Genomic DNA, 14777 nt, shown 5'->3' with positions numbered 1-14777 from the left:
GATATGTGAGTTTGAATGCGGGGTGCAGCTCAATTAAATACAACAAGCTGGTAAGTGCCAAGATCCTCGGACATACGATTCGGGGTCTTCGAGGGTACGTGTATGATCGACTGGGCCCTCTTTTCTTGGAGGGGGTAGGAGCCAGAAGCTTCTGTGGCGTAGCTCATTATATCGGACATAGTCCAAGCCACATCTGGATGGGATTTATGATCCACTGAGGATAGTGTCATGCCAAGGCCTACTATTTCTGGATGAAGTGGTGCCTAGGATGTACCGAATATCCCAAGGTTGAGAGTGAGGATGTTGTACGTATGCGGGCTATGCTTTCCATGGATATTGACTTTAACTTTGTTGATCTTATCGATTTTAAGCTTTGATATATGAGATGATTGACTATGATTGCGCAGCACTCTAGATTATCTCGAATTGGCTTTCTATACTTGTGAAAACATCAAAACTCAAGGTATCTAACATGATATTTAAAGAATAAATAAAGAAAACGAGCTCAATGACTGGTGTATTGGTCCACGTAAGCGGCACTTCAGCGGCGAATAGCCACAGCCCTACCCGGAATGAGGCTTGGCAGCACTCCACTTAGTATCAAACGTGGCTCTGACTTACGCGTCCTGGGGCTACCATTACCCGCCGCGAAAGAGCCACACATTCTGAGTGATAAATCGGAACCATTGATTCAAATACTCGTACAAAAATGGAAGCGTCGGATTCGTATAAATTCGAGGCCTATATGTGGCTGTGGGGGTCACTCAGTTTTTAAAAGGGACCCTGGGACATCTCGCCTTTCTCAACCCATTGAATTTCACCAAGGAATTTCTAAAATCTCTCTTGAAATCCATATCCACAATGTTCGACGCTATCAAGAACTGGCTCCAGCCTGCCCAGGCGCCTATTGAAAACAAGTGGGACGCCAACGCCGTCACCATGCAACAGCCCAACAGCCCCGATGCCCCCTCGATGAATCAGACTGTTACGGAGCAGCCAGTATGTTTTTGATCCACTATTTGAGTTTACAGGGGTTCAAGTTGGAAAATTCTCCGAAGAGTCGATCATGCTGATCAGTTGATTTAGAGTGGTCCTGAGGGTATGAGTGTCCACACGCGTGGTGGTGATGGTGGCGATATCTGCTGCGGAATGTGAGTTCATTTTTGTCCCTCCTCCACAATTACAACATAGCTAATCAAGATCGACCTTTAGCTGTGCCGGCCTTTGCTGTTTCGAGTGCTGCGAGTGCTGCTGCTGCTGCTGCTGAGGTCCTCCCGCCCCCTGGACCTGGCTTCTAATCTGGCATTGTCACCCAATAAAGACTTATCCTAATGTCATAGCGCTGGACTTTTGATTTGATATCAACTGACAGTGGCTACATGTATTTTTTCTATGTCTTTTTATGCTCTCAAATATCCAAGTATACTCCGTTGATCTTCAATTCGAATACATGCTTCGTCCGTAACTTGAATTTATGCGGTGTACACCCAAGGATCTGTAAATCCAGGTGGATTGAGGATATCAATCAAACTTAGTCGATTTTGGGGAGGCTTTCAGTGTTTGGGGATGCATATGATATGTCCTAGCCTTGAGTTAATCTTTGAGATAGAGCGCTGTGATTTGCCGTCTGCGCTGAGTGGGTTGATCGGACACGTCACGATGCACATTTGGTGAACTTTGTTGTTTACAGAGTACTCTGTGAAATAGGTTGTGATGGGTTCTGAGAATGAGAGGAGAGCTCAAGCTGTCGTCACAAAGAAAGAATACGAAGTAGAAACAATACATAGAAACAGAGTCGACGTCTAGGCTCGAAGCCAACCCTTCAAATGTTCAAATTAGTATAACTTGAAAGTGACTCGAAGCTCTCAAGTCTTAGTATTGAGAACTCAGAGTACTATGTTTCACTAGTAGCCCCCAGATGTCAACATTCAACATTCAACCTTCAAGCTTGGAATATTCAAATTTTGCCAGACATAGTACGACAGAAGTTCTCAGCCCCAAATCTCAATACTTCCAGCTTGGAGGCTACTTCCAAATTCAAATGTTCAATGAATTTCACGTTCCTTCACCGGTCTTTCATCACCAGAACGCTATAATAGCGTGCCAAACTTCAAATTCGGACATATTTACTACAATGCGAAGACTCGGATGGATCCCTTGACCGCTGTTCCTTTGCCCGAGTACACATCCGCTCTCTGGCCCCATATATCACCCTGAAATGGATGTGTGGATAGATATTTCGTGCTATTTACACCTTAGTACTCCGCAGTACTCCGTGAATTGATTTCTTATGCGCCAGCAAAAGAATTCCCTCATGGAACATGTCATTCAGATTGAAAATGTTGAATGCCAAGGAAAGTGGCGCAATCAACGCATCTTAGTAAGCGGCTTCGAATTTGGGTGGGAGTTTCCAAGTTTGCACAGCCACAGTCTGCTTTGCTTGTGGCTTCAGTTCAAATGTTATGCAGCAGAGTGTCCGGAGTACACAGGAGTGACAGAACGAGATAGTCACAATTCTAATACATAATCAAAGTACCGAGGAACTGTTCAGACTAATGGGTCTGAACTGATTGTCCTATCATCATTCCAACCTTGGAAGGGTTGTTTGCTTAACGTGGTCTAGTAGTTTCAAAATGTTAAAATGTTATTCTCAAATACCAAAAGATTATTACTAGAAAAGAGTGTCAAACCTTGGAGCTATATGAGAATCAAAGCATTTAACGAGAGTGCAGGTGTACCTTGGTACTAAACTTACTGGGAGCTTATTTGGGATCGGCCTTATCAAAGCTCTCTCTGACGACATACCTCACCTGTTGATCAGCCAATCCTGCAGGCTGCAACTGATCAAGACAAGATACAGCACCTGAACCTGGCATAATCCACCTTATCTTCGGCAAAGGAACTAACTATTATTAGAAGAATGACGACCAATACCTCGCCCGGCATCACGACTCGCTTCCTCGTATTTTCAGATACACACGGCCTCGACAGTCTACCTGACTCTGTGTCAAGTGAATATGCAGATGTGGCCATCCACTGCGGCGACCTCACCACAGAGTCGAAGCTCGATGAGTACAAAGCTTCCATTCGATTCCTGCAGGCTGTCAATGCCCCTCTCAAACGCGTGATACCTGGCAACCACGATTTCACAATGGACATCCCGGCATTCCAGAAAAAAAAATATCAGAAGCTCGACCTCCACTAGAGCCCCGAACTGGTTGATCAAGTATATGGCCGTTACGGGGAAGTGAGGCGCATCCTTAATGAAGCCACAGGCATAACTGTTCTCGATGAAGGCACGTACTCTTTCCGTTTACAAAATGGTGCGTCCTTGACCGTTTACGCCAGTCCGTACACTCCGTCTTTCGGCGACTGGGGTTTCCAATATCGTCCAGATCATGGCTTTGATATTCAGAACGTCGATCTCGTCATAACGCATGGTCCACCGAAGGGCATAATGGATTATACTTACTCTGGCGAGCGAGCGGGTTGCCCATATCTGTTCGAAGCGATCGCACGGGCTCGGCCTCGAATGCATTGTTTTGGTCATATTCATCACGGATGGGGTGCAAAACTTGTTACTTGGCGCCGGAATGTTAGCCAGAAGCCTTCTCACTTGACGGATATTGATAATGGGTCTTCTGTGCTCATTGACAAACTGGCTACTTTGACTCCGAAGGGCTTATCTACGACGAGTCATTGTTCTGGGGACCCAGATCCGCTTATTTATGGTTCTCATACGCTTTTTGTCAATGCAGCAATTGAAGGCACAGCAGATCTGCCGGTACAACCGCTATGGCTCGTCGATCTTGAGCTTCAACCTGCATTAACTTGAATGCTAATATATCAGATATGATCATCCACTTTTCCCTAGCATTCTTCTAGACCTGTACTCATTTTCATCCGAGTTATCGGGTGCCAGTGGTATACAAGATCAAAGTGAAGCTGATAGTCAAGTAAGTAACTATGTCATAATATGTACTACATTTGGGGATTGTATAGATACTTCAAGTTCGACTGAGTCTATAAAAATAGTAGTAGGTATCGACCCGAGTGGCTTGAGAAATTACCTATCCTTGTGTTACTTCTTTGGTCATAGATTCCTGGGATGCAGAATAGAAGGAAGATACTGGTATAGAATCACGGAATTGTAAATTCTTTGTATATGAGGAGAGAGTTTCATATATTTGGTTGTTGCGAGCCAGCTTTTTAGTGCTGGAAAAGTCGATGATGTTCAGATGCCTAAACATTGAATGAATATGCGTGGTGAGCATATCATTCCCGACATTATTTCTAGGAGGTGTCCATTTCCTCTTCTTGAACAAGACGGATTTCATTTAAAAGAGCCCTTCCGCCATTCTCTTCCAGTTGCTTCGCGAGTTTTTCGCCAAGTGCTTCTGCCTCAACATCACTAGCCACCTCTGCGACTTCAAACGCTGAAACTTGACTTGTGCCATGGGGATGAATGATGGTGCCTTCGAGTCGCAAACAACTTTTAGTGGGCGATTGGTTCTCTTCATTCTCAACCGTGCAGTTCACTGCTACCGGAGATGAGCACCCGCCCTGGAGAGTGCGTAGTAATGACCGCTCTGCCATGCAAATCCACCGTGTCAATGGCTCCTCGATTTGCTGTATAATATTCAGAGTTTCAGTGTCTCCTTCACGGATCTCGATTCCCAAAGCTCCTTGCCCGATGGCATAGGGGAACTCTGAGGGAGGCAAATGCTTTGAGATGCGGCTCGTCATGTTGATTCGATTCAGACCAGCAGTTGCGAGGATGATGGCTGAGAATTCACCCTCATCGAGCTTTCGTAGCCGTGTATCACTACAGGAATTAGCAAACTCATTCCGGAGATCTAGGGATCTATAGGTCTCACATATTTCCGCGACATTCTTGGATCTTAAGATGAGGATATTTGTATCTAAGCAGAGCCTTCCGACGGGTAGAACTAGTGCCAACCACCGAGCCGGCAGGTAGCTGAGATAGGTCGGTATACTGATCTCGAAGACTTGCTTTGATGATAAGTGCATCTCTGGGATCTTCGCGATGAATGATCGCACCCAACACACAGCCGCTGGGTAGACGTGTTGGCATGTCCTTCAAGCAATGCACTAGCAAGTCCAATTCACCGGAGCTCAATTTTGTTTCCATCTCTTCTGCCCAGATATTTTTCGCGGCATCTGATGGGCCTCCAAATTTAAGGAATGGAGATGTTTTATCAATATCTCCGCTGACAGAGACAGTTTGCCATGGGAACTTGATATGCGGATGAGCGTGGTTTAACGCGCTCGAGACTCGCTCAGCTTGGACTAGTGCCAATTTGGAATTGCGAGTGCCGATTGTGAGTTTCCTCTCGGCAATTGGAGAGGTGGTGGACATGATTGAATTGATGGACTTGGAATCCAGAGTAGTAGATTGGCGCAATTGTGGGAAAAGAACGTTATCGAGGCTCTCGGTAATACCTCGGCGTAAGCACCCGATCTGTCCAAGTTCGGCACTAGCCCATGTACTATATCAATGACCAAAATGTCACTAAATATGGTGGAGATTGCGTGAATTCTGAATTGAATAAGCTATTGCAGCTGATATGTCGAGTCTTTGGTTATCACATGGTTATAATTGGACCATCATTAGACTCATAACCACTTACCGTGATCTAGGCAGAAACTCCAAAGAAAGCCATCGAGGTCTGGAATGAGGGGAACCCTCTCAAACACCAAAATTCATTAACCCAGAATAACAAAGATTAGTCTCAGCAGGCTGTAGTGAATTCAGAGTCGGCAACTCCTAGTCACTCGAGTCCCCGGGAGTGTGGAGGGGTGGTGTATCAGTCCCACTATACTCTGGCATCCTAGTCGGAAACAGAAGACGCCATAAAAGCGATAAAATGGAATTCTGCGAACTACTAGAATTCAGTATTAAATCAAGAGAATAATCTTTGAAGACGAAGAAAAGAAGATCGATGAAAAAGAAGAACTCAAGGGTTAGGTGCGGTCCTACGCTAGATGCATATCTCATGAAATCTTTTTTTTTAAAAAAAAAAGCCTCATTACTCTTGAATCAAAGTGTTTAACGACCTTAGAATGTTGAAAGACGAGATAAGCAAGTATCATTCATCACGTGCGAGGCGCCGCGGCGTCTTGCAAGACTCTGTATCATGACAAAATATGACAAGTACACACCGCGTCTTTCTTGGAACGTACGGAGCCGCAAGTGACAATCGCCCATAATGAATCACAATCATTCTAACTATCAAGTCCGTCTCGACTTCATTCATGAGCTATTGAGCAAAACCTTGAATGTACCGGTACGTACATCGAGATCTGAGCATTAGAATTTGTCTAAAGGCTTGTTTAGGAGAGCACGAAAGTTGAGGCAATTGCCTATGAACCTGATTGCCCCTTCAAGTACAACAACTTTGTTTATCGTATCTCCTTCCCATCCCCACTTGAGAAGGAGAATGATGTTTGTCAAAGCCGTCCTGGGTGTGTACCGATCCCAGCTTGTAGCACCGAGTTGATTCTTCGCCTTACAAATTCCGATACCGCGGGAATGAAAGCTGCGAATCGTGTTGAGAATGAGGTCGCTATTATAAGTCTTGCTGCGGCTGCGTTAGGCCCTATTTTCAAGCCCCATGTTGTGCCCCGTCTCTATGGCTGGGCCGGGACTACATCCAAACTGGGAGAACGTCAGCAAGGTTGGATCCTCCAGGAGCTCATGCCAGGTGTACCTCTGGATGAAAAACTAGATGAAATGGGACTTGAGGAAAAGAAAAAGATATTCGCTCAGATTGCGAAGCTCCTCAAGGGACTTCAGGACTTCAAGTTACCTGCTTCTATTACCCAGTTTGGCGGCCTGACTATTGATGAAAATGGCAATATTGTTAGTGCTCCAATGAGCAACACCAGTACCGGACCTTGGAGTTCATATGAAGCATCGTTTGAAGCAAGACTTAAGCAAGCGCTTGAAGAAGCCGATGAGAATACTTACATCCAGGGTTGGCATGCAAATGGCGTCCGGGCTCGGTTGGAGGCCTTCATAGAGCAGGGACTGGCCGAATGCTTCAAGCCACTTCAGACACACCAAGAGAGAGCAATTATTCACGGAGATTTTAGTGAGTGCCATCTTATATTCTTGGCTTTCCCACCCGCTCGTTCTAACACTTTCTTGTAGCACCCAGCAACCTCTTATTTGACCCCGTCTCAGGCTGTATCACAGGGCTGATTGACTATGACTTCTCGTGTATTCTGCATCCATCATATGAATTTCTGCGCTCTTTTAGTGGACTTGGAGGCCAGTTTCGTGGCTGGTCTGGTATTGAGGGCCGCGAGCAGATGGCGCTTAAGCACGCCAAGCTACACGGCTTCCTAGATCCTCTACCGGAGCATAAGGAGGGCGATAATGAGTTGCCGTGGAAAGTGGCGAAGGCCTGGGAGGATGCGCTGGAGAATGCAGGTTGCAAGCGCCCGATGAATATTCCAGGCATTGACAAAGTCGCTGATGCTGATGCCTTGCTTAACTCTATCCTGCCATGGCGTGTGACCAATTCTGATATCCTGAAGAGACAAGCCGTCGAGGTCATTCGGAATTGCAGGAATGATAATGAGACAGTGCTGATTCAGATTCTGGAGCATAATGGGTTTTAAGACCTCTGAGAGAATGATCAGGTAGGAATGAGCCTCCTAGAAGGTCCACGGGCAGACTGAATTTCATGGATTTTGATGTCATTTTTGTCTAGTTAGTTGTCTAAATGATGATTATGTGCTTAAAAATAGTCTACTGGTACTATTGAATATTACTAAGGTCCATATCAGTGGCACTTCATTCAACGATGGTGGCAAAACCACTCGAGTGCCAGAGCGTAACCTCTTCCACGAGATTTGCCATGGAAAGACGGTCTACAGCTAGTAACATTTTTTAACACTGCATGTAAGTTCTAGAACTGATCAATCTAATCTGAAATTCCAAGAATGAAGGGATATACTTCTAGATTTCGTGAGGTATGTGGTCTAGAACCCGGGGCAATCGATCAGCCGAGTGGAGGCGATCCGCAGTTCCACTTTGAAGATCGTTAACGCATTTTCCCTCCTCAATCATTTATGTATTAACACTCTCAAGATGGGAGGAGCACCCTTAAGATCTAAGGGGTGTAATACTTGCAGAAAACGAAAAGTGAAAGTGAGTGGCTCTTCTTTGAGGCTCGTGTAAAATTGCTAATTTCAGTTCAGTGTGATTTTCAGCGGCCCGAGTGCGCCCGGTGTCTCAAAGGAAGTTACCGCTGCGAGGGATACGAAAGAGATCGCAAGTTTATTAATGCTTTTGCGGAATCGGAACCAGACAAAAGCTCAAAGAAAAAGAATATCATTGTGCCCCAAAAGAAAGCTGAGGATGTGCATCTAACTGTCATCAATGTCAACTCTCAGATCCGGTCTCAGCTTTTCTCCCTGTTCATTGACTCTTACATTCCCTCTCCGCCCGTGGGGCACATCAACCTGAGATGTCAGCAAGTGACTAATGTGATTGAGGATTTTCCATCTCTGATGGATAGCAAAAATAGCCAGCTTTTTGATCGAGCAATATCTGCACTTGCCTCAACTTTTGTGGGCAAGAAGTTCAATGATACTCGGTTAATATGTCATGGAGTCATGCTTTATAACCACGCGATCCGGGCTTTTGCAGCTCTTATCCCGCAGTCTAAGCTTCCAGTTCAGGAGGTTCTCTGTGCGAATATTGTGTTTCAGTTATATGAGGTACGTCATTACTCTTGAATTTCTGTTTCAGGACTAATTCAAGACTACAGGTGATCAATTGTACTTACGGATTTGCTGGATGGATGGCACATATGCAAGGCGCAAATGCCGTTCTTGCTCGACATGAGAAATCTTTGAAGAGGAATCAATTATCCACAATGGTGCTTCGACAGTTGAAGCTATCAAATGTTAGTTCAAAACCAGTTGCAGTTCATACATATTGTCGCTACTGCATGTGGTACTAGACTGACCTGGACAGATCTTCCATGCCATTGGGAAATCACAGTCTGCACTTGCTTCCTTTCCCATGTGGAGATATCTTTCACCACCAAAGCCAGACGACCCGTTGGATGAAATCATTGACATCCTCATGGAATGCACGATTCTCATTGAGGAAGCGGGCTGCGTGCGATGCGAGCAAGACGCCGCCAATGTGATACAGTCCGCCTACAATCTGAAATACCATGCGCAGTCATGGCACAATCGACTCATGGCAACTTCGGAAGACCCCCTCTATACCCTTGTTCCTGATGAGTCCCAGGCTGTCCGCTTAAAGACAAAGAGCAGCGTCTTTCCTGAGAAATGCGAGTTCATATCTATTGACATGGCAGAGGCCTTCATGCTATATTGGGCGGCGATGCTGGTCATCTGCTCTATTTTCTATGAATTCGATCTGCAAAATGCCAGTGAAGGAAACAGTCAGCTCGACCCTGATACAAATAAGAAGAATCATGACATGGAGATTACCAGTATAGCTGGCCAAGATGCCCTGTTTTTTGCGGATCAGATCTGTCGAGGCGTGGGATACTTCGTGCAACCACACATGCACATCCTTGGAGGACATAACCTACTCTTCCCTCTGCCAATGTCTTCGCAATTCTTTCATAGACATGGCTTTTATGATCGCTATGAGTGGTGTCAGGATGTCTTCGTTACTCTGGAATCCATGGGCTTGGGGCTCGCCAATGTCTTACAAGGGACTCCGTGGCTAACCTACAAAGCTGGTGAAAATCAGCCTTGAGGGGAGAGTCTTTTCTGATACTTCTCTACGGTGATCTCGTCGAGCAATATGAGTTACATCCCCTGCCTCATGCTCGCAAGTGGACTGGGTTCGTCTATACCATTTCCACGCTCCTTTTCATCAAAACAGGCCCATTGATAAGCTGGAGAACGGCGAATAAAGGCTGCACTTCTCGGAGCAATTCACAAAAGGGCCATTCTTCTTTGGGTTACCATCGGAATGAACTTCAGTTTCTTCGCCCAAGAAGCAATAAAAAGAGCTGGGACGAGATCTTCGCTCCAAGTCCCATCGGGCTTGCGTTACAACTACGATCTTCTCCTCAATTTGTCATGGCTATCTCGTTTTGGTCGCCACCTTGATATGATCGTCTAGGAAACGCGGCGGCGGACCTTCTCCGGTTCATAGAGTTCATTGGGCACACAAGTATCCAGCGCCGTCTCAACCCGACCAGCAAGACAAATCTCTACGGAGTACTGCGTCGTTATTTCTGATATGAGAAGACACTAGGGCCAATGTGACTATTTCTATGCCAACAGAGAAGGACCCTCTAGCCTCTAACAGGTGACAGCGAAGCGGTGACGAAGCGTAGCGTTAACTTGGCTCGAGCTTTTGGTGAATATACGATACCTATCCAATCTGAGATTTTAATTTTTGATACCTCTCCACCGATTTGGAACATTTGAACTCGTAGACTGTGACATCACTGCGAGAATAGGTCGCCGTGCTAACACTCCCTGCATACACTCCTGACCTACAAAATCCCTCACCTAACTCATCTCTCTTGACCGCTCGACTCAACATCCGAGCCCTCAAGAGCTTATAAGCAGAAAGTCGTCATCCAGGGGTCCCAACACAGTCTGAGATCCAATGACAGACTTACCCAGTAGACGAATAAAAAAGTAACAGGCAAATCTCGACTAGTATCATGGACTAAACGTAAAAATCATTGAGCATCAATTTCGGCAACGATATTATCTGCAATATCCTCGAAATGAAATAGCTTTCAATATCGTACATGAATAATGTCCCATAACGGTATTCTTAAGGGATTCTCATTCGCATATCATTATCCGGAAAAGGTAGTGAGGACCAAATAAAGTGACGCCAGCCCCAAGGATGGCGCTCCCATTGTGCATTTCAGCCCCATGGTGGTTGGCCACAGCAAAACCACTGATATCATTCGTGATATCACCGGATGACTATTATCCATCATCTACCATAATATTCCGTGTCTACCTAATAGTATACCATATTATTATAATAGCATTTCAAATATTATTTCTGCTCTTTTCAAATATTCCGTTTTTACCTCGTGCCGACGTCAGCGGAAATACTAATATGAGACGAATACATTAGCCCGCCCCGCAATGAATCCGAACTACTGCAGCAAAGCAGATGACATCTGCAACACTGATCATCTCCATTTACAGTCACGGTACTAGTAGTATGCAAAGTTCGTAGAGTACAAGTGGAAAATCATAGTTAGAATCAAAAGTATAGTTGAGATTGAAAAGCAATAAACTTGTTCTGTCTCCGGGCTTATCCGATTAACTGCTACGGGCTACCGAATTAAGTAACCAAGTATCTTGACACTGATTCGGTATGCTGCGGGAATCCTGCTTTATCATTGGTAACTGACTATTGTCCCGGTGACCGGTGATCAAGTGTTACGAAATCTAATTAGGGATTAGTGTGATCGGCACGGTTATTCGAGAAGGGATGATCGGGTCAAAGCGGTTGAAATCTTGAATTTGGCAGGGTTCAAGGTTTGGTTATTGGATTTCAATTATTACGGATACATCCAGGGTTTCCAAGGTTAGTTATGAACATTCGAAGATGAGTCCAAGTGCATTGCATTGTGCAACCGTTTATCGGATGTGTTAGCCGGTATGGGGGCAAGTGTAGGGCAATGTACTCCAGTTGCCCAGTGATTACGCTTAATGCAAGATCGGGATTCGGTGAGCGGAATCCCTCTGTGATACAATGAATGTGAACATTAGAGTATGTGAAACTTAATGCTGAATTAGATCTCTCGAGTGCTTGGCTTGCATTAATTCAATTATTTGTATAATCGATGTTCAAGTTGTGGATCAATTCAATGCTTTTTCAATTCTTCAATGTCGAAGGATGTTCTAAAATGTGTATTGGGGCGATGCACCTGGGCATCTATGTATGGGGCGGTGTTGATATCAACCACTGGCAGTGCAAGTGAATACCTGCATGTAGTAAGGTATCGCGCCCCAAGATGTCCCAGCGTCAATTAGGATATCGTCAGCATTCACCAGAATAGCAAGGAGGAATCCTTCAAGTTCCCCGGCGCCAGTTATGAAGAGCCAGAAGTGTATTTGTACACCTAGCTGCAGGAAGCCGTATCGCGGACGGAGGACGGAGCATTGAAGTCGGAGGTCGGGAGACCGAGACTATCCAAATAAGCATAGAGTACTCCGTACTCCGTACCCCGAGAGCACCGATCAAATATCCAGAATAGTAAGTAATCGCATTGACGAATGCCTCAATCGGTCCCGAATCTACAAGCCAAGCATGTACATTCTACCCAACATCCCATAGCCGGTCGATCTCGGGGCCAAATATGGAGTTTCATCTTTCACTGCCACTGCAAGGCCTGCATCGTGTGTACGGTGTTCGGAGGACGGATTATACCCCTTTCTTTTTCCTCTGTACACCCATACGTCTCACGTCTTGGCGCCAAATCCCAGACTCAATAGTCTCCTTGTTTGCCAAGTCCTTCCTACACGCAGGCTAGATCGCCATGATCGCCCTTGGCGCATCATTTCCAATCGCGCCGAGCCTCCTGGATTTGAATTGCTTCAGCCTTTCACTTTCCGGTGATGAGTTGATGCATAGGCTTGGCGCCCAGAGGAGCAAGTCGCGGCCTTACATATTCTTCAGCGGGTGCTTTTCCCTTTTCAACCAACTGAGTGAAGTTCCAGAACTGCCTTTCCCCTGAAAGTTTCGTCAGGAATAGTACTTACCTCGAAATTGGGTCCGCCAGCGGATTCAAGGGGTAATGAACTGGTGTTCGTCTCATCACTCCACCTTCTCCTACCCTATTCACCCCGGAGTGGAGTGGAGGGATGTTTATACTTCGCCCCCTTGTTTTCTTTTTGCACTTTTGGGCCCATGACATTTCCCTCACTGGTCAAGTTGCACCAGGCGCGTTCTGAAGCTTGCTTTGTTTCGATTTGCGTAGGACTTGGCAGTCTGAATCGTATCTTCGCTTTTTCTTTGCCAAGCATGACTGCGGAATGGGTCTAATTCTTCATGTTGTCCTTCTCCTGGCGTGAGTTAATCTTCCGCCCCAGGATGATCGGAGGATAGTTTTCGATGTCGTTCTTGGCGATGCTGCGGATTGAGAATCATTGAGTTAATTCTCATTTGGTCGATCTGTTGATGTCCTTTGTACGGATAAAAGTACCAAGTACTCCGAGTCCGCATAGATCCGATGGGTTGGTTTGTCGTGGTCACCTGCAGTAAGATAAGGCATTCCGATAGCGTACTGCTCAGTATTGTATAAAAGCGGTTGCCTTCTGAAGTACCTAAGTACTCTCGGAGAAATGTATTATTGTAGATCAGTATCTTCAGGCGCGCAGGTACTAGTACATCGATACAATCATGGGCAAATGTTAGTACCTAAGTACCCAAGATGACTCCGAGTCGGAATGGCCGCAGCACATGAACTCGGCTACTCGGTCTGGTGGTGGCAACGGGATGCCCGATCTACAAGAGATATTAGAAGATTTTGATACTTCAGTTCATGATTCGGAGATGGAAAGCCTGACAACTTGAAAGGGCCGGTTTTGCCGGTGTCAGCTGGATTTTCTCTTCCCGAACTGCCGTGTCCCATGTACGAGCATCGGGAATAGTAACTGTCACTGCATCAGGCAAATGGCAAAAGGTATACCAAAAATTTTAATTTTTTTTCTGTTCTATTCCCCTGGAGTCTAATTTTCGTGTCATATGTCCAACTGATGTAAGAAATAGTGTTCAACATTATAGGACCAATTGATCATCCCCGATAACAGATAAGTCACCTGGGCACCGGTTTCGGCCTCTATGAACAATCATATCTTCAAATCAAATCTCTCTCCAAGTCCTCCAAGTCCTCTAATTTCCCTTAATTCTCAACCCCCGAAAATGATCAAAATGACCCCCAACTCTGTTTTCCGTTTGTACTCCGTGCACTCCGTACGAACCCGAAAAGCCAAGCGAGACAGCCGCTGTCAAACCAGCCAAAATCAGCCAACCGTGAAGCTAACTTAACTCGATTTGGCCTCCATCGCAGCATAGTGGAGAGCGGTTAAAATGCCTCATACTAAGGAAATGAACACCATGCACGACTATCTACTAACCTGTTCACTCGGCCAATTCAACCGGGGGCGATCCCAAATACGGTCTGATCTGAGCTTTCTCTCCTTATGTATGTTTACGGAGTAAAATGCAGCTATGGCTCCACTTCCCCGGTTGATACTATCGGTCAACACCTGCCTCTATGCGCTCCGGGATTCTTGGTGCTTTGAAGGATGGGTTAGTTCGTCCTTTTTACTCCAATCGTTACATCGCGGACATCGTTCCGCTGCCAGTGTGCCGCATCCACCTGCACAGTTCACACCTTATTGCACGACTTTTGTACGGATACACGGGCTAAAGGGTTAAAAAAAGTCTGCCGTGCGGATCCTAACACGGGTTGGGTTGCGAGTTTCAATCTTCTGTCTCAATTTTAAGGGTAGAGAGAACATTTTGAACTTTCTGGTGGTGCCACGAGAGCAAAATACTGGGGCTGGTAGTACTCCATGAGATATCGGATGAATTGTTCAAGTTCTCTCTGAAGATCAGTGACATGGCCAGGATGCTTTCTCCGAGGGGGTTCGATGTATTTTTTTTTTTTTTGCCTTTGTTCCAATCTTTCCCCTACACTCTGTATTGGCAATCTCCTCACGGAGTACCGTGATCGGGCTACAGGAGATTGGTGGGAAGATTGAGCTGC

The 14777-nt window shown here is 45.7% G+C and overlaps 5 protein-coding genes across 5 annotated transcripts; 4 read left to right on the top strand and 1 right to left on the bottom strand.

The window, feature by feature from the left end:
• Window positions 1-861: 861 nt before the first annotated feature.
• On the top strand, window positions 862-1155 carry N7483_010081 (uncharacterized protein; the record flags this gene model as incomplete). Its single annotated transcript, XM_057093508.1, has 2 exons — window positions 862-999; window positions 1087-1155. The coding sequence occupies 2 exons, from the start codon at window positions 862-864 to the stop codon at window positions 1153-1155; spliced, it is 207 nt and encodes a 68-aa protein (XP_056939479.1).
• Window positions 1156-2920: 1765 nt separating this feature from the next.
• N7483_010080 (metallophosphatase domain-containing protein) lies at window positions 2921-3835 on the top strand (the record flags this gene model as incomplete). Its single annotated transcript, XM_057093507.1, has 2 exons — window positions 2921-3124; window positions 3206-3835. 2 exons carry the CDS (start codon window positions 2921-2923, stop codon window positions 3833-3835), a joined length of 834 nt encoding a protein of 277 aa, XP_056939478.1.
• Window positions 3836-4293: 458 nt separating this feature from the next.
• Window positions 4294-5380, bottom strand: N7483_010079 (hydroxymethylbilane synthase; the record flags this gene model as incomplete). Its single annotated transcript, XM_057093506.1, has 2 exons — window positions 4294-4825; window positions 4878-5380. The coding sequence occupies 2 exons, from the start codon at window positions 5378-5380 to the stop codon at window positions 4294-4296; spliced, it is 1035 nt and encodes a 344-aa protein (XP_056939477.1).
• A 1173-nt stretch (window positions 5381-6553) lies between these two features.
• On the top strand, window positions 6554-7647 carry N7483_010078 (phosphotransferase family protein; the record flags this gene model as incomplete). The annotated part of the gene is made up of 2 exons (XM_057093505.1): window positions 6554-7115; window positions 7175-7647. 2 exons carry the CDS (start codon window positions 6554-6556, stop codon window positions 7645-7647), a joined length of 1035 nt encoding a protein of 344 aa, XP_056939476.1.
• A 472-nt stretch (window positions 7648-8119) lies between these two features.
• N7483_010077 (Zn(II)2Cys6 transcription factor domain-containing protein) lies at window positions 8120-9772 on the top strand (the record flags this gene model as incomplete). The annotated part of the gene is made up of 4 exons (XM_057093504.1): window positions 8120-8179; window positions 8242-8751; window positions 8802-8939; window positions 9011-9772. 4 exons carry the CDS (start codon window positions 8120-8122, stop codon window positions 9770-9772), a joined length of 1470 nt encoding a protein of 489 aa, XP_056939475.1.
• Window positions 9773-14777: the final 5005 nt, after the last annotated feature.

This window comes from Penicillium malachiteum, assembly GCF_028827825.1.
Source record: "Penicillium malachiteum strain IBT 17515 chromosome Unknown utg000005l:1.0-9002435.0:326005.0-9005861.0, whole genome shotgun sequence".
Lineage (NCBI taxonomy): Eukaryota > Fungi > Ascomycota > Eurotiomycetes > Eurotiales > Aspergillaceae > Penicillium > Penicillium malachiteum.
This window is presented reverse-complemented; position numbering and strand designations above follow the sequence as displayed.